This window comes from Macrotis lagotis, chromosome 5 (genome assembly GCF_037893015.1).
Source record: "Macrotis lagotis isolate mMagLag1 chromosome 5, bilby.v1.9.chrom.fasta, whole genome shotgun sequence".
Taxonomy (NCBI): Eukaryota; Metazoa; Chordata; class Mammalia; order Peramelemorphia; family Peramelidae; genus Macrotis; species Macrotis lagotis.
Genome location: NC_133662.1, coordinates 191,165,214 through 191,187,177, shown reverse-complemented (window position 1 = coordinate 191,187,177; position 21,964 = coordinate 191,165,214). Strand labels below are relative to the sequence as shown.

The 21,964-nt window shown below is 36.7% G+C and overlaps 1 protein-coding gene across 1 annotated transcript in view; it reads right to left on the bottom strand.

The window, feature by feature from the left end:
• FAM120B (family with sequence similarity 120 member B) overlaps window positions 1-21,964 on the bottom strand; it is a 71,361-nt gene that overhangs the window by 8,077 nt on the left and 41,320 nt on the right. Inside the window, exons 4-7 of the mRNA XM_074190063.1 lie at window positions 17,253-17,459; window positions 11,444-11,534; window positions 9,285-9,422; window positions 1-29 (exon numbers count right to left, since the gene is read on the bottom strand). The exon at window positions 1-29 is cut by the window's left edge and continues 32 nt beyond it. Coding sequence (XP_074046164.1) covers window positions 1-29; window positions 9,285-9,422; window positions 11,444-11,534; window positions 17,253-17,459 — 465 coding nt within the window. The remainder of the gene's footprint in view (window positions 30-9,284; window positions 9,423-11,443; window positions 11,535-17,252; window positions 17,460-21,964) is intronic.

The following is a 21,964-nucleotide window of genomic DNA, read 5'->3' as shown; positions in this document are numbered from 1 at the left end:
GTTTTGCTCTTCTGACCCATATCCTCTACCTAAGAGATATAGACAAGAAATAAAATCCAACCTTATAATTCAATCATTCAAAGTAGTTCAATTAGGAAAAAACAGCACAGAGCTGAGTACTTACCAAAAAACATATATTTGGAAAGCAGTACTGAATTCTCCTTTCAGTTGTTGCCACCTGTCACTATCATCCCCCCCCCCCCCCAATTATCCTATGATCTATAAAGTGGGAAGCAATTAATTAAGAGAGGTAGAGCTGTTGGTAAAAAAAGAGTAGAACTAAACCTTTTCCCTTCAGGAAACATAGACAAAATTGTTCCTGTTAACACCAGTCCCAACCATCTGCATTATATCTAGACATCTATTGCTGCCAATGACTTTTGGAACTGAAAATTTAGATGCAGATGGCTTTCAGGTAGAAATTTTGCCAAGTAGGGAAAAAACAATGTGTAGCTTTCCATGGTCCCTACAGTATTCCTTCTTTCCACTCCTATAATTCAATCACCTTTTGCTTTCTTGATAGGGAGTATTTGAAAGAGAATTCTGATGTATGATCTCCAAGCTACAAGAAACAGCATGATGTGAATTTAATAAAAAGGGTGAAATTTTGAAAAAGTCATTGACTTTCTGACTAATGAGCGTCTCCAAGCTTGGTTATGCTAATAATCCATTGACAGCAGATACATAGCTCTTGGGCCCATCAAAGGATTTCCAGTTTAGTAAAGCTTACATAGATTTTTGAAAACCCAGAGTCAACTTCTATAGCACAGGGTGACACATCATAGGAGGTATTTAGTGAGAGTTAAAATTTAATATTTAAGCATGTCTTATAGGGCACATGTTAATTCAGGAGGTGGTTATTCAACATACCCTCTTCCTGGGTTACAACCTTTTGGCTGACTTCACTGCTACATCACACCTCCACTAGGGGTTGTATTGGAGGAGGGAAGCATAAATCCTGCAAAGTGCCACTTGTTAGCATCTCAGGCAAAAGGTTGTTAAGGCAAACAGTTAAAAAAAAAAGGCTCAATATGAGGTTTCCAAGTGTTTTACTAATTTCAATTACACTATCTCAATTCCTTATTACTATGGCCAATCAAGATCTATAAACAAGTCTGCACAAATCGCTTTCTATGTACCAAAGTATTAACAGAAACACGGAAATCCACAGGAAGATTATTGTTGAATTGGTAGTTCCCATGTGTGGGATCTTACAGACCATTTATCACCATTGCAAAGGTATCTAACAGCAGGGAAAAGGTTAAGCATTTCTCACTTCAGCTGTAGTTTTGTTCTTTGACCAGCAGTTAGCATTTAAAAAGTTCTAAGTAGGCTTTGATGTTTAACACCTCCCTGAGGTTAATAGGGATGATGGAGTTCACACCTAGATGCTTACCATTGTTTACAGGGAGAAAGTTTTCAGCCAGGCCTTGCTTAACAATGGAAGATAGCCCACACATTTACCCAGGAATGGTTCCCTTAGCCAGGAAAGATCATCCCATCCAAGGCCTGTGATTTTCATGTTTAATTCCCCTTACCCAGCCAAAGGGAGCAAGCTTAACCCTTCCCAATACAGGGACTAGAAAACTCAGCTTTGGAGGGCTTGCCATCAAAGGGGAACTATTTTTACCCCACAATGTTGATTTTGGAGGAGCAGCTAGTTCTTTTGCTGGCACAAACAAACCCAACCTCTCACACTGCTTTAGGAATATTAGTCTAGAATCTGTTGCTTCTTTGCTTCTTCCACTGTAATTCAATGACATCACTGAGAAAGAAACTCAAAGGTAGGAATTGAGATAGGCAAAATTCAAACAGAAGATGACCCTATGAGTAGTTTTCAGAAAAGACTTTCTTCATAGAAGCTAAAACTTAAGAGAAGAAAATTTCTTGAATAAATAATCAATGCTTAATCCTAGTAAAATATTCCATAAAATATGAATATCATATAGCTACCTGAGTCGAGAAAACAAATACAGGAAAAAGGAATTTTATATTTACCTTCAAGTGGGAAAACACAAATAGAATGCTCCTGGCATTCTTACCTTAAGATTTACAGATTTCTCTGCATTTCTAAATTCTCTGAAATTATACTAATGGAATATTTTATACCTTAATTTCTGTTTTCAATCTGAAGATCTCAAAGTACTAAATTTTTCAGTCCTAAACTTTAATCTGCAATACCATCCTAGGGTTATTCTTTTGTATGAAGTCTGCTACCTTTCTACCAATAAGATAAAAGCAGATTTCTTAAAAATTCAAAGTACTACTTGTTACATTTCAGCTAAGTCCTTGGATTCTAGCTCCTGAGGTCATTTATGTTGTATTGTTTCTAAGCAACAAGAGGAGCACCTTAGACAACACTTGCCCCCTCCTGCCAGCAGCCAAAGCACCTAAGCCCTGTTGGCATCAAGGCCCAGGTCTGACAAATGTTTCTCAGAAATCAGTTATCCCTCTTGACATTTAAAAAAAATCAAACTTGTAATATGATGTAGTAAGAAGGGCAAATTCTCACACAGCTGATGGGTAAAAAAAGCCAAAATGATCTACTGAAAATACTTCTTGAAATACAATAACATTTTTAAGAGATATTAATAAGAGGGAGATTATTCAATGAATTTAAAGGTTCTACACCTTTCAGTTTCTTCCTATTCCAAGAGTTTAACTTTTCAATTCTCTGTTAAATTTCTGTAACTGAAAAATGTTGAGTATTTGAGTTAAATTTCTTTGCCCTAGAAGAGAACCACCTACCCAGTAAGGTATTTGATTTTAAGGTGAATACAACAGGTTGACAGCAATAATATTTTCTTTCTCTTATCCTTCATTAACTAGACAAAATGAATTAGCATGGAATACTCTTTAGTGTTTAAAAATGGAACAATAACAACCAATGAATCAGATTTTAGGTTGAATAGCTGTTCTACTGAAATGAGGGTGGCCTATAATCTGGGTTTCTGCAATACAGTTGAGCTGAGACTCTTTCTGAAGGTTTCTGAATGGGATCACTATTTAGAGAATTTAATAGAAGATTATACTTGATATGAGCAATAGATATAAGAAAAGAACTGTATTATCATACAACTGATAATTATAGACATATGCAATTAAGAAATTACTGAAATGAAAACAACACTTAAGGATCAAAACAAATGAGACAAAATGATAACATATAGTCTTGCTAACAAATGATTAAAGTTAAAACACATATCCTTTCCTTTTTCTGTGATTCTTTTTCTTCTTTTCCTCCCTCCCTCCCTTCTTTCCTTTCTTCCTTCCTGATTTCATTGTTGTAGAAAATTCTAGATATGAGAACTTTCTCCACTGGCACAGATCAGCAGTCTCAGTTGCCTGGGAGACTAAGAAAACAATAATAATTACTACCATGACTGATGATGATGATGATGTTGATGTGGATGTTTGTCCTTTATTCTTGAGGAAGACCATAACACACAGGTGAACTGGATTTGAGTGAGAGGATGCTGTGCTAAGTCATCAGTTTTACTTTCTACTCCGGAGTCATTTGGGATCAGATAGGAATCAGGACAACTAGAGATGGCCCAGGATTCCAGGTAATCAAGGTCAAAAGACTTGCCCAAGTTCACACAACTAGTATCTGAGGCTGGATTTAAACTCATATCTCCTTAATTCCAGGGTAGGTATTCTATCTACTGAGCCACCTAGCATTGTCCATGCTCCCCCACTCCATAACCATCACTACCATCACTATCATTTCATTACCACCACCACCACCACCACCACCACCACCACTACTACTTCAACTACTATTCCCCCTCCCCCTCCTCTTGCTGCTCACATTTATGTGACATTTTAAAGTTGGAAAAGCAATTTACATACTTTTTTTTTCATTAGTCTCACAATAACCCTGTGAAATAGGTCCTATCAATATACTCATTTTGACAATTGCAGAAATTGAAGCTCAGAGTCCAGTCAATGATTTATTCAGGATCACCCAATCAATAGGCAGGATTTGAATCTCTGACTTCAGGCCCCAGCATTCCTAACTCTTGAGCAAGACTACCTCTGAGATTAAGTGACTTGCCACTGATCTTCTAGAGTTTGTATGTGTCAGAGGTAGAATGTGAACCTTGGCTTTCCTGACTTCTGTCTACTGCCCTAGGATTACCTTTTAATAGTTGGTAAATTTAATATTCGCTAATATTGATAAATGATGTATTCCTGGTTGTAATCACCCTACAGATGATTTTGCTTAACTGTTCTTGGGGACATATTGTGTGTATAGCAGATTTGATTGAGTATTTCCTTGCTAGAATTTGTTGTGTCAAAGCAAAATGTATCAATAATAACTTTTTTTAAGGAAAGAAGACATTATTGGGAAAATATTATGAACTTGGCATGCACTAAGTAAAATCAAGGACATGATCTTAATCAATACTGGTAGAATTTTAGATTAGTTTGAAGTCCCATAATGACTAAAAAACTAAGAATTAAAAAAAGTTTTATATATTAGATATACACACATATTAATGCACATATACGAATGCATGTCTAAATACGTAAATATAAATTTAACTATATCTTATAAACAACTTAGGATGATTACTTTATAAGAATACCTTATACATAAATAGGCACTTAGTATTTGAACAGAATTATTGTAGGAAAAATAAAAAATAATGAAAACTTAATTTTTTGCTCTAGAAGTTACCAGTTTCATACAATCTGAGCAAATTCTTCCTGTAGCAGTCTCACTCTTTTCATCTCTAGGAAAGTGAATGGATTGGGGAGTACTCAGCACTGAACTCCTGGAAGCCATCCATTACATACTACTCTAAGTTCTGATACTGCTTGTTCACGGATTGAACAAGGTTTAGGGATATAGCTAAGACTGGCCACAATGAACCTCTGGATCATTTGTATTTGAGGTGTCAAACAATTTGTGGTTTGCTAATTCATTATGTGGTCAGCAGGGATCTGGTTCTACCTGAGTTTAATACCCCTTATCTACATGACTTGGCTTGGACAGTGATTACTGGACAAGTCTACTTGAATGCCAAGAGGCATATGGATGTCTGTATGTCCAAAATAGAGATCATTATACTTCTCCTCAAACTCATTCCTCCTACAAATTTCCTTCCTTCCCCAGTTTAAGGTGTGCAGGTTCTCATCCTTGAGGTCATTCCTAGCTCCTCTCCATCACCATCCTTACTGAAACAGTTTCCAAGTCTTATTGATTGTTTCTCTACAACATTATCTCACGTTTGTTCCCTTCTCTTCATTTGTATAACCTATTGGTTATGTATTTCAAGTTCTCATAAATTCTCATCTAAACTAGTACATTAGACTTCTGAATGCTCTCTCTCTGCTTACAATACCCCCCCTTCCCAATCTGTTCTTCATAAAGCTGCCAAATTAGTATTGCAGAAACACAGGTCTTACCATGTCCCCCCCTACTCAAAAATATTCAGTGATTCTTAATACTTTTAAAGATAAAACATGCTAATTTCAGCCTTTTCAGCTAATTTCAGTTTTAAAAATCTTCTACAATCTAACTTCCACACTTACTTTTCTAGTGTTATTACCTATTCTTCTCCTTTATGCACTCTTTTCTCCTAGTCAAATTAAAATTAGCCCCCCACCCCCACTATATTCCATCTCTCCTCATTGATGTTTTGCAAAGATAGTGGTCCATATTTAAAATGTACTATTCTCCATCAAAGAATTCTAGTGTTAAAAAGCTGGGCTTTTCATTCAGGGTGAAGCTTGGGATTATTAAAAGCATGATATGATTTCCCAAGTGCAATCCAGCTGCTCTCTTTCTTCTATTCAATTCTGGGTCCTGCTCATTGTCTCTTTGCAGAGCTTTAACAATGGATGTATAGGCTATCCATCCAACTATATATCATGATTTAGTAACAAATATCCCTCCTCCCTCACCAACATTTGGACAATTCGATTGAATGCTTTTGCTGGGGCGGGGGAGAAAATTTGAGTGGGATCTGAACCTGTGATTGTGAGGAACTATGAGTGCTTAGAAGCTCCACATTGATGCAGATTAGAAACTTCTCTTTAACTTATGGCCTTAGAGAGTTGCCTTGGGTATTGGGAAGGTAAGTGAGTTGCTGTGGTCACACAGTTAGTGGATGCCAGGGAAAAGAATTGAATTTGAGCAATAATCATTCCAAGGATGGCCCTCAATCTACTATGCCAGACTGTCTTTCAAGTGAAAATTTATCTTAGGAGGCTTTACAATGTTCTGGGGATGGGCCAATGACCACAAACAGGAATATTTGGAGGACTTCACTGGACCTTCAGGGACTTCCTTTTCTAAAAGGTTTCTGAGCGAGAATCCTTCATGACAATGGCAACCATCTTTGGTGAGTATAGTTCTCCCTGTTTTATGCCTTATTTTATATTTATTATTAGGGAGTTATCATCATCATCATCATCATCATCATCTCTTGTATTTTTCAGGGAATATCATAATTTTACTATGTATATGGAAGACATGTATTGGAAGGGAAACTCTTAGGTGGCATTTTGTTCTGTGGAATCAGAGGTCTTTGGAAATTTAACAAAAAATAACCCAAGAGGGAGTCTCAAAAGATGAAATCTGCTGTGAAATTTTGCTTGTGAAACCCTGTCTATTCCCTGTCAAGGACGTTCTTGATATGTGTGGAGATTATTCTCATAAATATTTTGTAGGGATAGAAAAATTCCTACTCTATATCCCTGTAAGGGATCAGTTTTCAGTGGCTACTAAAAAAAAGTCTCATTTGCTTTTAATAATAATCTTTTTTCTTAACCTTTCTTCTTTCAGCCATTTTGAGAGTCAGTCTCTCAATGATGCCCAAATTGTGCTGCTTCTAGATTGAACAGATACTTAGTCTTGTTTTAATACTTTCCTCCTTTTTTCTTCTTTAGTGCCAATTCTATTTCCTCATGCAGTAAATAAAGGACTTTGATATTTGAATTTTGCAGTGGTGGCTCTGCTGTCAGTCATGGGAAAAATAGTTTCGTACATTAATCTTGAACAACTTTTTTCCATTTTCACTTGTTTACTGTATTTCTTGCAATCATCTCAAAATGCTATTGGTAGGACTTAGTTTAACTTATTCTTTTGCTAAGCTTCCCGTAAATTTGCTTTTTTTCCCACTCCACTGTTCCTTGAGATGATCCTGCCTGCAATTTGTCACCAAACTCCTTTATAACATTTTACAGATGATACTTCTACTTTCACCTCTTGCTTGAACTAGTGTATCAGCCTCTTAATTGGTCTCCCTTCATCTAGTCTTCTCCTTCCTCAAACAAAACTTCACACAGTAATCAAATTTAGTATTACCAAGATTCTGGTCTGATGACATTGCTACTCAAAAATCTTCATTGTTAACCATTGTCTTAGTTCTTAGAGAATCTTCACAGTCTGGCTCCTCTCTACTTTTCCAGATTTAGTTCATAGTTTTTCTCTTTATACACTTTCTCTACCTCTTTGGCACTGTTTCTATGTACTGAAATAGTAATTCAACAAAAGATTCAATCCAATTCATTCCATATTTATTGAAAGGCATGATTCTAGGTGCTGAAGGAGTTAGACAGGTTCTCCACATCCTTAAGGAGTTCACACCAGAGAAAATAGTTAGCGTTTATATAATACTTTATTTTGTTGTTGTTGTTCAGTCATTTCAGTTGCTGTCTGACTTTCTGTGACCCTATTTTTTGGCAAAGATACTACAGTGGTTTGTCATCTTTCTCCAGCTTATTTGACAGATGAAGGACTGAGGCAAACAGGGTTAAGTGATTTGTTCAGGGTCAGACAGCTAGTAAGGTTCTGAGGTCAGACTTAGACTAGACTCTAGGCCTGGCACTCTAGCTACTGTACCACCTAGTTGCCCTGCTTTACTGGTCTCAACATGCTTTACAAATATCTCATTTGATCTTCACAACAACCCTGTGGGGTGGATGAGGCTATTGTTATAATAAAATTATTAAAATATAATAATATTAATAATACTTAATATAATTCTTAATTATAAATCAGTAAATTGAGGCTGAGAGAGAGGTTAAATAAATCTGCTCTGTGGCAATTTTGTCCAAAAACTTCATGTTTTCCAATGACACAATATTCCAAAAAAAGTGATCTTCCCCCTTTGCTTTTTAGGATAGGAGACACATTCACCTATCATTTCCTGTCTAGTGCTCAGCTACTGAACTGTTCTGCTGAGTGACTGAAAATAATTCAGTATGTATTTGAATTAATGTAAAGAAAATCTTTTCCTTTAATCTGATCTAGCTTTGTTTTTGCCTTTGTATACTTGGTGTTTAAAGTAGAGTTTGGCCCATAGTTGATAATAAATGTTTATTGACTGACAGCCTATTACTTGATAAAGGAGAAATCATACTTATATACATACTGTACCAGAATTTAGAGAAGAGGATGGAGTACTGCTATGCATAGTAAACCATCTGAAAGCTAAGCTGGATAATTGGTGGTATTATTTGGAGGTTAAACTAGTTTAAATGAATCTCTAAAATAGCTTTAAATTTAAACCTTTGCAGTTTTTTCCTTTCCTAGTTTTAAAAATGGAACATTTAGAATGCTTTGCATGAGCTATATTCAAAATGAAAATTAGTTTTAGTTGGGCATTACATTAACAATTTCTGAAACATTTACAAATTTTTAAGATTATAATATAAAAAATTGAATCATGACTTAAACTGAAAATAATGATGTGTTTGACAGTACTACTACTACTACTATTTGAAAAGATAAAATTATAAATTTGGAGTAATTTGAAAGTCTTATAGAGTTAGTCTGTCAACAACTGTTTCAAATTTAGGGTTAAAATGTAGATGTGAGATTCTCCATGTATTTAAAGTGCAAATTACTGTGTACTCAAGTCAGTGTAACATCTGCATTAAAACCAGATATCATCTGTATTACAGATGTAAGATGTAAAGGATTTGTTTTTATTTCCCAGATTACATTGTAACGCTTTTACACAGTGTAAGCCAAGTCACGGAAAAACTCAGAATAGTGTTATTAGTGTGCTGTATTTTATTAGGATTGAGTTAAAAGGACATATGTTTATATGACATTACAATAGTTTTCTATTGTTTAAATACAAAATTATAACAAAATGGCAAGTTTATGTTTAGTGGAGTGATAAAAAATTAATGACCTATAAAAAGATTGCCTCTCCCCCCAACCCAATGGTATTTATTTGTGAATCCAACATACTGAGGAATGTAAATTATGTATGCATCAATTGTAAGTATGTCTGATATCATTCTATGAATTTATTTTTTACCTGAAGGTCTAGTTTCAAATCTAGATGAGTAAGGCTGAAGGCCTCTCCACTGTTGTCCTTGGTTGGGATAATACAAAGATGAACAATGAGGCTGATGAGATCTCTGGAAACTGGAGCCCCATCTTGTGCTTTCTGACTCTATGAGGACATAGATTTATTATATTAGCATCTATCAAATGTTATGTTCAGAATTATATGACATGTACAACATAGTCTGGCAAGTTAATATCCAACTATACAATAAAGTTCGGCACTTAACATTACTGAAAAATAGAGGAGCCCTATTATCACTTAGTTGATCACAGATGCCATACACATGGTCTCAGATGGCACATTCCCTCTCTGAAGCCCCCAGAAATTTTCCCTGAAGTAGAGAGTATGACCAGAAGACATTACATGTAATAAGGTGGCTGCTGTTATCAGGAAATCTTTTCTCTTCCCCAAACCCTTTCCCATGTCTCCACTGGCAGGTTTTTTTTTTAATCAGTAGTACTACTACTTTACTTCCTTTCATTGCAGGTCTCAAGTGAGAGTGCAGAGTAATGTCTCACTTCCAAAAATTTGAGTACCCTTGTTCTAAAGGATATTAGTGCTTTTTTTTTAGGTTTTTTTTTTTTTGGCAAGGCAATGGGGTTAAGTGGCTTGCCCAAGGCCACACAGCTAGGTAATCATTAAGTGTCTGAGGCTGGATTTGAACTAAAGTGCTCCTGACTCCAGGGCTGGTGCTCTATCTACTGTGCCACCTAGCTGCTTGATATTAGTGCTTTTTTTTTTTTTTATGTTTTTGCAAGGCAAATGGGGTTAAGTGGCTTGCCCAAGGCCACACAGCTAGGTAATTAGTAAGTGTCTGAGACTGGATTTGAACCCAGGTACTCGTGACTCCAAGGCCAGTGCTTTATCCACTATGCCACCTAGCCGCCCCGATATTAGTGCTTTTATAAAAATTTTAAACTTGGGAAAAAACTCTTTTATACTATTTGATATTTGCCTGGTTCTATTATTTCTATTCATACCATTTTGGTTATGTTGATTTATACTGATCCTTCTCTAGCCTTAACAACTACTGTAACATGATAAGGTAACAAAGAAAAGCAACCTAGGATGATCAGGGGGTTCATTTCAACATAACTCTAAGCAATTCAATTATAAATTATTGAAGCAGTTCTTGGGTATGTGGTACAGGACCTAGCATAGTGTCAAACCAAGGAGGTATCTTAAAAATAAATACTTCTGCAGATAGTTGGGGCTGAGGACAAAAGCTAATCAGGCACATTTGTAAGAGGTGCTCTGCTTGACTCCTCCCATCTGTGGACAGGTAACCAAAGCTTTCCTCATTCACTGAGAGTAAGATAATGGGATTAAAAGAATTCTTTTCATTCCTATACCTCTTACATTGCTGGCCTTTTCTTAACAAGTAGAACAAAATGGATTCCTAATAAATAGTAATTCCTGCTACAGTGCTATGCAAAAGCAAGCAACCAAGTACCACCTTGAGGACTGTACATTGAAGACTCCTATTTCTGACTAGCCCACTGGCAGGAGAAGAAAAAGAAGGAAGAATCTAATAGCCTCTTGGTAGAGGAAAACAAAAGAAATATAACTAAGTGAAAGCTTTTCTTTACTTGCTTTGAGTTCCTTTTACCAGTTAGAACACTCGTTCCTTAAACCTCATCTTCAACATGAAGTTTTTTATTAATTTAATAATTCCTATTCTCTCTCAGGATACTGAAATTATTTGCCATTCTTAAGTTTTCAAAGTGGTTGGGGAGTAGGATTTGTGAGAAGTGTTCTTTTATTCCAACTACAAAAAGAGATGATGGAGCTGCTTTAATTATTGGCATCCTAAGTGCCTTAATTTCAGAGAAGCCTACTGAATGAAATGGGAAGGGCTTTCTTTGAATGTTCTTTAAAAATTTTATAATTAATGGAAGCTGAGTAGTTCCTTTCTAAACATGTTTTATTGTAGGACCAGAACTTAATTCTATTATCACTAGCAATAGACCTACAAGTGTATTTCAGGTCTTTAATTTATCAGTCTTTCACTACTATTATTTTTTCCACACCCAAGGGAATTAGAGTTTTTGTAATAATTCCTTAAACACTTATTTTAGTGGCAAAGTTAAACATCCAACAATGTCAGCTTCTGATGAATCTATTACCTCTCTGCCGGCTTTGAAGACTTCGGTTGTTTTTCATGCAAGCTTTGCAAATGAGAGACTTTAGATTCTGGAACTCAGTCAGCCAACATTTCTGCAAGGGATATGGATTTAAATTAGTGCTATGCTATGTGTCAGGCTCTGATATTAGACACTCTGACAACCTATGCTATAGTTAAAGTTGCTACAATTAAAGAGTTTGTACTTGACTCATGGATTTAAATTGGTGATTTGCCTTTAGGCAAATCTGTTCTAGTCCCAGGCTTTCAAGATCCCTCTGGATGCCCTGTTTATGTAGGCTTTTGTCCCTCATACTGTCCAAATGAGGAATAATGAACACAAGGATCCTAGTTCCACTTTGTTGATGTTCAGAAATGAGGCCATAATTAGGAGGGATCAAAGTTTTGGAATCAGGACATCTTAGGACATCTAGTTTAAACTTTTCATTTTAAATTTGAGGAAACAAAGTCAGGAAGGCTTAAATGACCTGTCCAAGATCTGAAAGGTAGCAAGAAGAAGAGGATTCAGAGAGGTTCTCTGCTTCCAATGTACTAAGATGGCCTTGGGTGTTAGGAAGACTTGAGTTCAAGCCTTGCTTCTGACACATTCTGGCTTTTCAAGGCAAGTCATTGAACCATTCAGTTTATTTAAAAAAAAACCAACAAGAAACCTCTCCAAGATTCTAAGTTGTAAACCATCTACTGACCTACACTGGAAGAAGGAAATCTCTCCCTGAACTGTAGTACAGTGTCTGGAGGAGTTCCTACCAATCAAAGAGTGGTTCCTCCTTTGGAAAGTTACCTGGGATTCAAGGGACCCCTAAAACTATCCCTCATTAGTTCCAACTGATGTGTCAATAGTCAGCCGGTATCCATATTTAGTTCAAAGAAAAGATATTTACTTAAATAAAATGACATCATTGAAATGACTTCCAATGTCAAGACAATGAAATATCAGTCAATAAGCACTGATTATATGCTAAATATTGTCCTATGGACAGGGGATACAAAGAAAGGTAAAGAACAGCTCTTATCTTTGCAGACTATCTGACTTCGACAAAATAAAAACAACTTTGTATAAACAAGCTATAAAAGGAAGGATAAGTAGGAAATAATCAACAGAGGTAGGGAGCTGGGGAAGGCTTCCTGTAGAAAGCAGGATTCTAGATGAGACTTCAAGGAAGTCAGGGAAATGAAGAGGTGGATATAGGGAGGGGGAGCATTCCAGACAAGGGATCAAGGAATGAATGGGCTTGGTATTAAAGTGATGAGGGTCTTTTCATAAAACAGCAAGGAGACCAGTGGTACTAGGGAGAGGGAGAGAGGGAGGGAGGGAGGGAGAAAAAGACAGAGATAGAGAGTACTCAAGCCAGTGGGGTTGTGAAGGATTCTGCTTTAAGTTTTGGTTTTGGTGGGGAGGTGATAGATAACAATGAGAGTTTGCTGGGGGTGGGGGGGGTGGGGAGGAAGGGTAGGGCAGGGCACTTAAGGAAAATCACTTTAGGAGATGAATGGTAGATGGATTGGAGTTAGGAGAGATCTGAGGCAAGCAGATCCATCACCAGGCTACTGCAAAGTCTAGCCATGAGGAAATGAGGGCCTCAATAGGAGAGTAGCAGTGTCAGAAAGAAGAGGACACGTTTAAGAGATAATGAGAGGGTGAAAACGGCAGGTATTAGAAACAGATTGAATGGGGGGGGGAGTTCATTGATAGTAAGGAAACAAGGATATATCTCGGATGTGAGACTGAGTGACTGGTAGTGTTCCTCAACAGTAATAGAAAAGTTTGAAAGTGGAGAATTTTTTGGGAAAGATAAGGAGTTGTTTTGGATATGAGTTTAAGATGTATCTCTCTCTCTCTCTCTCTCTCTCTCTCACACACACACACACACACACACACACACACCACACACTCACACAGAGTTTGAGATGTCTAGTAGGCAGCTGGAGATGTGAGACTAGAGAATAGGGCAGGATAAGTGGATTTGTGAAACATTAGACAGATAAATAATAGAATCCATAGGACTCAGTGAGATACAGAGCCTTGTGGGAAATGTTTAGTAAGTGAGCATGACCTGGATGAAAATCCATCAAAGGAGCCTGACCATGACTGGTCAGATAGGTGGAAGAAGAACCAAGTGTTATTAGTGTCATGAAACCAAGAGAGGAAAAGGCTACTGGGCTATCAATAGCCATAAGAAAATTTGCTCTAAATCATGAATGATTAGAGAAATGAAAATTAGAACAAGTCTGAGGTTCCTATCAGATGGGCAAAGTTGAAAAAAAGGAAAATGAGAAATGCTGGAGGGACTATGTGAACACAGGAACTGTAATGTACTATAACCATTCTCGGAAGCAGTTTGGAACTATGACAAAAAGCTATTCAACTGTGTATGTTCTGACCTAGTATACTTGGTCTAAACCACAAAGAGACCAAATAAAGAGGAAAAAGACTCATATATACAAAAATATTTATAGCAGCTATTTTTGTAGTAGCAAAGGATTGGAAATCAAATTGGGCAATGACTGAATAAATTATGGTCTATGAATGTAATGAAATACTATTGTACAAATAGAAATGAAGGGGAGGGTTTCAGAAAATCCAGTGAAGACTTGTATAACTGTTGCAAAGTGAAATATGTAGAACCAGGAGAATATTGTACACAGCAGGAGCAATATTTTAACAATAAAAAAATGTGAAAGACTTAGTTACTCTTGATCAATACAATGATCTGTGACAACTCCAAAGGACTTATGATGAAAAATACTATTCACCTCCAAATATAGCACTGATGGATTCAAAGCATAGATTAAAACATCCTCTTCTTTTTCTTCCTCTTTCCTTCCTTCACTCATTCTCTTTTATAATGTGATTCTTTTTTCCACCTTTAGTTAGCATGTATATAAGCCTGAAGGCAGCAAAAGGTGAGAGTGATCCTTGGTAGAGGTTTGACAAGGCACTATCAGCGATGTGGTAAGGGATCAAGGAACTCAAGAGGACAGTGTGTACAACTGAACTGGTTTACTAAGGAATAAATATGGGGAGAGGAGGAGAGAGGCAAGTGTAGAGTTGCTGGCCTGGAGAGAACGGAGGTGTTGAAAGGTTGGTGTACACATAGAGCAGAATTTAGCAATGGGAGACAGAATGAGAGGTAGAAAGTCAGTAGGTTTTCATCATATAAAAGAAAATTTCAGAGTTCATGAACATTGAGGTGTTATATCTATAGGAGATTACAGGATCAAGACTATGATCATCTTTTTGTGAATGGCAGAGGTGGAGTAGAGGAATAAGTCATGGGAAATGCATCGACTGAAGACCTGGAAGGACAGGGTGTTCATGCTGAAGTCCCTTAGTATGAGGACAGGAGCTGGGGAGGAGAAAGATTGTGAGTCAGGTACTAGACCCACTGAGGAAAGAAGGGGAGTGTCTTGGAAATCTGGTGACAGTGGCTACCAGGATTTTGATTGGGTGGTGGGTGTGGATGTGTGAATCTCCAAGGAGGAGGATGATGGTGGTATAGGCAGAGTCTGGAAGTGGCAGTGGGGCACAAGGAATATTCCAGCTCCCCATACTTGACCACTAAGTCAAGGGGAATGGGTGAAAGTGCAGTTGGTGCTGGAATGGATAGCCAGGGAGGTCCTGTCCAGGTTTCTGTAAGAGCCAAAAGGGAGGAATTAAAAAGAAAAAGATTTAAGATGAAAGCAAGTTTGTTGTTTATGGAGCAAACATTTTAGAGAGCACAGTGAAAGGGGTGGGTAGTGTTTGGTTGGCTCTTTGGGGAGGAAGGAACTGGGTAGTAAGAAATAGGGCATGGGACAGATTATGAGACATAGCTCCATAATAACACCAAGATGAATGCTACCTAGCATCAGAGGCAAGGATGGAGTTTCCTGCATTAATAGAGCAAGCTTTCTTACCAGTTTTAGTTCCCTGCATCAATGAAATAACACATCTGATATTAAAAAAAAAGTATCAAGATGCAAGTAGAATTTGTTTCTCTCAGTGTTCTGTACATTAGCAAGTGATCAAAAATTCTTATTATATAAATGAAAAATATTCAACACTATTTAGCTAATTTGGTAGCACAGAAAATAACATGGCAATAAGAATCTTTCACTTTGCAGTCTGAACCAAGCATAGTTTTTAGCCTGTGTCATTATGATTTAGGAAACATCAGATTATGCAGTGATTCTCCGTCTCTGCTTTTTGTGACTGGATCTCTGATTGGCCCAAGAGTCAGAGGGCAGAAGTTTCAATTCTGCTTCTGATACTAATTATCTGTGATCACACTTATCCTCTATGGACCTCAATTTCTTCACCTGTAAAATGAGGTGACCAGATTAGATGGCCTCTGTGGTCTTTTCTAGCCCTATCACTATGATCTGTGATCCTTATTTATTGGTTTGGGAACTCCTTCTCCCTATGCAGATCCATAAAAGAGTTCTCTGGGTTCAGGGAGAAGAAAAGTAACTTACTTAGGGTCACAGAGTCAATATTTGTTATAAATGGGAAGTGGGTACAAATCTTCCTGACTCAAGATTCAAGACTGTTCTCTATGCTCTATGAAATGCTAATTTCTTTAAAAAGCATTTTCAAATGCTACAGTAATGATGAGTTCCACTGTATTTCTGATAATTCAGATGCCCCTTACCTGGGCATCTGTAAATTGGACACAGCTCATCTTCCTAAAGGTTCTAAATTGCAGATACATTAAATGACTACACCAAAGTCACACATGGCAGTAGCAGATCAGAAAGTGAACCATCAATTATTTTCTACTGACATGTAGGATCATGCCAAGGTATGCTAATGATATAATCCTGGATCCTTGTGTCAGTATTGACAACATTGTCCTACAATATTTCCCTTCTTTCAGGACTTGTTTGGAGGTCTTCCAGGAAATGTGTACCAATTGAACCTATAAAGTTGGAACAGCAGTAACAAACAGCAACATTAGATTGCTGGCAAGGGTGCCAATTAAACTTGCAGACTGCAAGGAATTTTTTAAAATAATAAGTAACTTCTCCAAAAGTGAGTTTGATTATATTGGAAGATGCACTGGAAATAAAAGTAGCAATTTTTTTTTGCTAAAAAAGAGAAATTCAAAATACTTGAATGTCTAAATATGACAGAAATTGATGAGTACTATTTACCCTGCCCAACAATAGAATTTTTAACATTTTGAATACTGTTAAAATATTATGATAAAAGTTATCAAAGATATGCATCTCATACTTCTGGTTTTTATGGAATGATAATTATTGATTAGCAATGATATTTAAAAAATAAAACAGTATTAAAAGAAAAATAAACATTATTTACATTTATTTACAATTACATATTATTTGTGTATATATTTTTAAAGCTTGGGAATATGATTCTCCTCAAAATGGATGTTTCTAATATGTGTCTGCTTTCCTAAAGTACTATAAAACAAAATGGATCAGATGGCACTGTCTATTCAGTGAAGCCTAAGGAGGGGAACCTGGTTTCATTAATTTAAAATTTGGATACATGCCACAATGTGATTGTGCCAATCAAATGAAATAATGCAGATATGAGAACTTTCCTTATAAGCTGATGTCTGAGCTTTGGTTCCTCCATTTATAGAATAAGAGATTTATATTAAGCACCTAAGTAGAAGTATCTTAAAATTAAGGGGTCAATAACCATTGTTACCCTCAAAAAAAAGGCTGTGAATTTTTTTTTATTAGCATCTTAAAAGTTAATTCATGAATCCATAGAGTATCACTCAATCATTCTGATAGGCCTCCTGAACATCAACTGTGGCATAATAGATGTGTGAACTTACATTGCCTTCTAGAAGTTCCTCCACAGAACAGCCTCTGTGTGACTGCTGGTATTTCTGTTGAAAAAGTTTTCCATCAAACATCTTCCAAGCCATCAAATCATCCATTCTGAATGGAAATCCGCAGGCACTGTTAGCCAGAATCAAAGTGGTAAGACCTCGAATGAAGAGAGAGCCAAGCTGCACAGCTCTGGAGTCAACATAGGTGAGCTGTTGAAAAGACACATGGAACAAATTTGACCTTATTTTGGAACTATTAATCAATTTGCATAAATCTTGGCATAATATGTTAACATTTTGTTCCAAACAGGTCTGCTTATCAACCTGACAATAATAAGATCTTCCAAGGAAAGTAAATGTGACTGTATTAAAAGTAGAATTAGGACCCTTTGAGTTTCAGGAGGGATTGATTTTGACACCCTTCTATATCTCTGTACCCTACACCTTTCTAGTTTTATCTTCTATTACCATCCTCTACATACCTTGAACATCATGAGGTAGGAAGCATTGAGAGCATGACTGAACTGGACTGACCGAAGGGTAGATTTGGGAAGACCCTGAAAATCATCCTAAGGTGCTAGTATACTTATTTCAGAAATGTTCTAGCAAGTCCTTAATAGGGTTCACATGATAGAGATCAAAGTTTCAGATGATGAAAAGGAAGAGTTACAAACTTCTTTGAAACAATTAATATGTGGAGTAGACCACTATCCTTTGGAAAAGGAAACATAATCCTGGAATTGAGTTTAGAGGAATTAAAAAGTCTATTTGATAATTATTACAGCTGTTACAATTTGAATAATGAGAAAAAAAGCATGCAATATGGTTACTCTAAAATTTTTGAAGTAGGAATCAGCACAACTATTTATATAAAATTGAAAAAGAAAAATAGTCATTAGAGAAAAGGAAAAATGGGATTAGGGACTTGATAGATTAAAAAAGAGCAACATGGTCCCATAAGCAAGGAAATAAAACTTAAAGCTGATCAAGTACACAGATTATGAGTTAAATCAGGAGTTAAGGGCAGAAGTTGCAAAGGATCAGCTGTCAGATGGTTTTACAGGGCATCATGATAGGAATAAAAAGAAACAAAAAAGTCAAACTCCCCATGGACTAGTAGAACTGCAATGGCACAATGGCAATAACATTAAGTATGTGGTTCAGGATCTCCACTGAACCTCACTGAATTAGGAGGAAAATTGATGGCATTCAGGAAAGTTAGGCATGAAACAGACTAAGAAGAATGCTTCATCTGTGTCCCCATAGATTCAGGTTGGTAAATTCTCTCCTGAGAGAGCTACTGGGCTCTAATGATGGTGGAGAGGCAAGAGGAATGCTTCCTGGGAAAAAGAACTAAGCAACTGAAGAAAACCAAAGACATTATGGCAAAGCCCAGTTAAAGGCAGAATGGGGAAAAGTTCCAAGCTCTAGATATTGACCGAGTGACTCCTTTGCTGCTGCCTACAAACAATCTAAATCTTCCCCATTCTTTTTTTTTTTTTAGGTTTTTGCAAGGCAAATGGGGTTAAGTGACTTGCCCAAGGCCACACAGCTAGGCAATTATTAAGTGTCTGAGACCGGATTTGAACCTAGGTACTCCTGACTCCAAGACAGGTGCTTTATCCACTATGCTACCTAGCTGCCCCTAGTCTTCCCCATTCTTAATAAAACAAAACCAAAAACCACAGATGTTACTATCTCCTCTATATCTCTTTTCCCTTTTACAGTCAAATTCTAACACGAACATTTCTATATTCATTGCCTTCACTTCTCCTTTGACTCATTTCTCAATCCTTTGCAGTCTGGCTTGTAATTTCATCAGCCAATTAGAAATATTGTTCCTAAAGTTATTAATGAAATACTCATTCTTCTTGATTTTACTGCCGGATTTGATGCCACTGAACTACCTCTCATCTCTGGGATTGTGACATTCCTGTCTCTCTCTCTCAGCTCTCTTACTCCTACAGCTACTTAAACTGAACATAAACTGAACCAAAATTTATAACCTTTCCATTGGCAGCTTCAAAGGCAACTTGAATTTTCATTCACCCCACATAGTCAAGTTTTGTCACTTCTACCTTCACAATATCTCTCCTATCTACTCCCAATCTTACATGTACAGTTTCTACCATCTAACAAGGTCTTCAACACCTCTCACCTGGACTACTAGAGTAGTTGCCTAATTGGTCTCCTTGTCTCAAGTCTCTCTCTACTCCAAGCCAGGTTCCACACAGCTGCCAAAGCTCAGTTTCAGATCATGTCAGTTCCTTATTCAGGAAATTCCAGTGACTCCCTATCACCTCTTAAAACAAACAGAAACTCTGATATTTAAATCCTTTCATGACCTGTTCCCAAACTACATTTCCAAGCTAATTACATATTACTATTTCCCTTTATGTACACAATAGGGCAGTGAGATGGTGCAGTGGATACAGCACTGAGCTTGGAATCAGGAAGATTCATTTTCATGGGCTCCAATCTGGCCTCGGACACTTAACAGATGTATGACCCTGGGCAAGTCATTTAACTTTGTTTGCATCCATTTTCTCTGTAGAATTAGCTGAATAATGGAATGGCAAGCCACTACAGCAAATGAGGTCATGAAGAGTTAAACAAGAGTGAAACGACTTAACAACATGCACATAATAGTCAGACAAACTGATCTTATTGTTCCTCATTACATGATATTCCATTTTCTTTTTCTCCAGTTCCCCCTCTAATGGGTACAAAACTCAAATCAATTTTAATGAAATTATTTTAAAAACAAAAGAGAGTATCAAAAATAATTTTACATCTATCCATCTAATTATCACTGGTTCTTGCTATCTCATCCAGACTAGAAATGCAGAGGTCACCTAAGGGCCTGATCCCATTCTGATTGGCATGATCTAACCTGGCTCTAACATGAATCAGTTTTTTCCTTCAAACTTAGTCTAGATACCTGATCAGTTTAGTTCATAGCAGCTCAGAACTCCAGAGTCCTGGCAGCAAGGTTCAAAGCCATGTAGAACTATTTCTGATGAAAGAACTGCTTGTACAGTAATTCAATTTAATAAAAATTCCTTGAACATCTACTGAGTGGGAAATACTGGGCTTAGAGTAAAGAAGTCACCATTTGTGTCCCACAAGGTAGAACACCAAGGTGCAACAATGTGAACTACAGGAGGAAGAACGCTTTTGGGGGAAGAGTGGGGATTTCTAAAAGAAAGATTCTCCCATAGCCTCCATATTTTCCATGGAACCCATTTATAAGAAATAAAACCTTGCAATTATTAGAGAGAAAAGATATAAAACACTTAAATTAAAAACAACAAACAAACAAGTTGTGAATTCACCATAAACTCATATCAAAATGGAGTGGATCTAAAAATATAAATGTATTAAAATTCTGTATATGAATTCTCAATTTGTTACCTTGCAAAGCATATCTTAAGGAAAACAAGTCAAAAAAAGGAAAACAAGTCACTTAACCTTTAACTGAAGGATTATGCTGACTTCAGTTTACAGCAAAAGTTACTACTGCTGAGAGATCATTAAACATAAAAGAACAGGTCCAATGTTATTTTTTTTTTTTACCAAATTTTGATAGCATTAAACCATTTAAAGACTTCTTTTGTAAGCAATAAAGGTTAAATATATGCATATACAGAAATGTATGCTCATCATATATGTTACATGCATACAAATATATAAAATCTACCTAGGTTTCAAAAGGATATAAAATGAAGCAGTCACACAATCACTCTCAGCAGAACACTTTACAGGAGTGTTATGACATTTGGGCATGATTTCTTAAGAACCAAAAAATGGGGTTGGTGGCACACCACCCTAGATATGATTAAAACTTGGGATCTTGGGCTTGCTAACATTTTTTTAGGGGCTCCAAGATTGGGGTTAAGTTGTAAATCTGGACATTGGAAGGGGAAATACCATTTTGTTCTCAGAAGGAACTAATTCAGATCCAAGAGCAAGTGACATAAGGAAGGACAAAATTGTGGAAGTAACCATGGGGCTATAAGTGTTAGAATAAGTCTTTCAAAATGGATGCAATGAACATCATTTATGTTAACCAGCTGAGACTGAGTTGAATCACAACACTCTCCCATAGGAATTATATGTGGAAATGCTCCATCAACATCTCCTGCAATACTTCCCTGAATTCCCATTGTGAATTGGGCCTCACTAATGCAATTAATGTGATGACTCTGTCTTGCCAGGTTGTTGAAAGTTATTTACTCAGGGCACCATATTCTTGGTTAGTTATTTTCCTGGGCCATTTTATTAACCTCATGAGGGGAATTATCATTTTATTTCCAGAACCATTCAATAAATAATTATCAGCATAATGTATCCAACTGTCTTTTTTCATCCCAAGTTAATGTCTATGACTTACTTCTAAATAGCAAGGAGTTAAGCACTAATGTATTATAAAAACCTTCACTCTCAATGTCAAATTTGTCTGTAACTTTTCCATGCAATGTGCCAACATTTAATAACAGTTGAATGATGAATAATAAAGCATTTATTAGGTGCTTACAATGGCCCTGGCACTGTGCAAAGATGAAACCAAATATATACATCCTAGTATGCTTCAATTTACACAACTTCCCCCCACTTTAGATCTCCTCATCAGATTTTTATGTTTCAGGTTTTTGTAAAGTGTGGTTCACCTGTTTCTAATCCAACTGTAAAGGCTGTTAAATATCACCCATCTG